At 38.4% G+C, this 1,811-nt stretch overlaps 1 protein-coding gene across 1 annotated transcript in view; it reads left to right on the top strand.

Annotated features, from left to right (window-relative positions):
- Positions 1-107: 107 nt before the first annotated feature.
- Positions 108-1,811, top strand: part of SARC_07988 (hypothetical protein) — a gene marked incomplete at its 5' end in the record, with an annotated part of 4,541 nt that continues 2,837 nt past the window's right edge. The window contains 3 exons of the mRNA XM_014298051.1: positions 108-122; positions 155-202; positions 1,134-1,360. Of these exons, the coding sequence (XP_014153526.1) occupies positions 108-122; positions 155-202; positions 1,134-1,360 (290 nt within the window). The remainder of the gene's footprint in view (positions 123-154; positions 203-1,133; positions 1,361-1,811) is intronic.

The following is a 1,811-nucleotide window of genomic DNA, read 5'->3' on the forward strand; positions in this document are numbered from 1 at the left end:
AAATAATATATATATATATATATATATATATATATATATATATAGCATACATATATATTTGTATGTATCAAACTATTCACAATCGAACGACCCCTATCCTTTTGGGTATGATGCCTGATTTTGTTTTTGTCTGATTTTCCATTCCATTTCATAGGTTAGAGAACATTTGTGTATCCTGGACCTGGACGCCGAAATCAGACCGGTATGACGAAATGCAAACACACTCGCACGTCTCATATCTGTATTCTAGATGTTTGTTTTATGTAACGTTTATGTTTATAATATGTTTGTTTTATTTAACGTTTGCTTCATTTAACGTTTGTTTTATTTAACGTTTGTTCTATTGATATATTTGATTTATTTAACGTTTGTTTTATTTACCGTTCGTTCTATTAAAAAAAAAAATTTTCATTCAACGTTTGTTCTCTTGATATGTTTGTTTCATTTAACGTTTGTTCTATTGATATGTTTGTTTTATTAAACGTTTTTTTTATTGATTTGTTTGTTTCCTTTATGTATTTGCATACGAAATGCCCATTGTCATGTGTGAGATTTTCAACATGCACTGACAAAGTTTTCTTCACATACACTCATTGAGCTTACTTTAGAGTTGTCGGGGGTTAGAGTTTTAGGGTTACCAGAGTTTAGGGTTTTAGAGTTGTGAGGTCAAGAGCAGGTAACGTGGGGCTCGTGAGAGCATTCTTACCCACCAATAAACCGTGTACATACCATCACGCTATATACTTGTATACATCAATAAGCACACTTATACTTATATACATAATCAATATACATACTTATATATACACACCAATATACATACTTGTATGCATCTTTAAATTTGCATACTTATATATATAATTTAATTTACACAGTGATCTGCATAAAAAGGCATACTTATAGACATCATAAATGTACATACTTTCATGTATACATCGTTCATATGCATACTTATGTACATTCATAAGCATACTCATACATATCAACACACATACATATACACATCAATAAACATCCTTATACACACCACTACACACTCTATACTTACACATCCAAACGCTTACAACCACCCCATACATCAACACACACCCCTGCTTACAACGCTCCCGTCCTTACCTACTGCCCCTGTCCAGTGTCCACGCACCACTTTCAAACTCCACGGGGCCGTTGAGGCGAGTAGCCGGTTTCGTGGAGAGGCCAAAGAGAGAGGAGGAAAGGCCATGTTCCCCTTTTTAATTGACGAGAATACGGGCAAGGATATGTACCAGTCGGATGCGATTGTGGACTATCTGTGGGCCACGTACGGTACCAAGAAGCAGGTGCCGTTCATGGTCAAGGTGGCCGACTCGAGGCTGTGGAGGTATGTGAGAGAAACTCTAGAACCCTAGAACACTATAATCCTAGAACACTACAACCCTAGTGGGAAGGTGTAGGTTGTGTGTAAGGACTATAAGTCTAGAACCCTTATATAATGCTCGTACGTGCATGAGTACTTACGGCTATCTCCGACTCTGCGTCTGCCACACCCAGGATGTGTGTGGGAGAAACCCTACAACACTACAACCCTACAACCCTTATATAATGCTCGTATGTGCATGAGTACTTACCCCTATCTCCAACTCTGCGTCTGCTACACCTAGGATGTGTGTGGGAGAAACCCTGCAACACTACAACCCTACAACCCTTATATAATGCTCGTCCGTGCATGAGTACTTACCCCTATCTCCAACCCTGCGTCTGCTACACCTAGGATATGTATGGGAGAAACCCTAAAACCCTACAACCCTACAACCATACAACCATACAACCCT

This window comes from Sphaeroforma arctica (genome assembly GCF_001186125.1).
Source record: "Sphaeroforma arctica JP610 unplaced genomic scaffold supercont1.675, whole genome shotgun sequence".
In the NCBI taxonomy this organism is placed as follows: Eukaryota; class Ichthyosporea; order Ichthyophonida; genus Sphaeroforma; species Sphaeroforma arctica.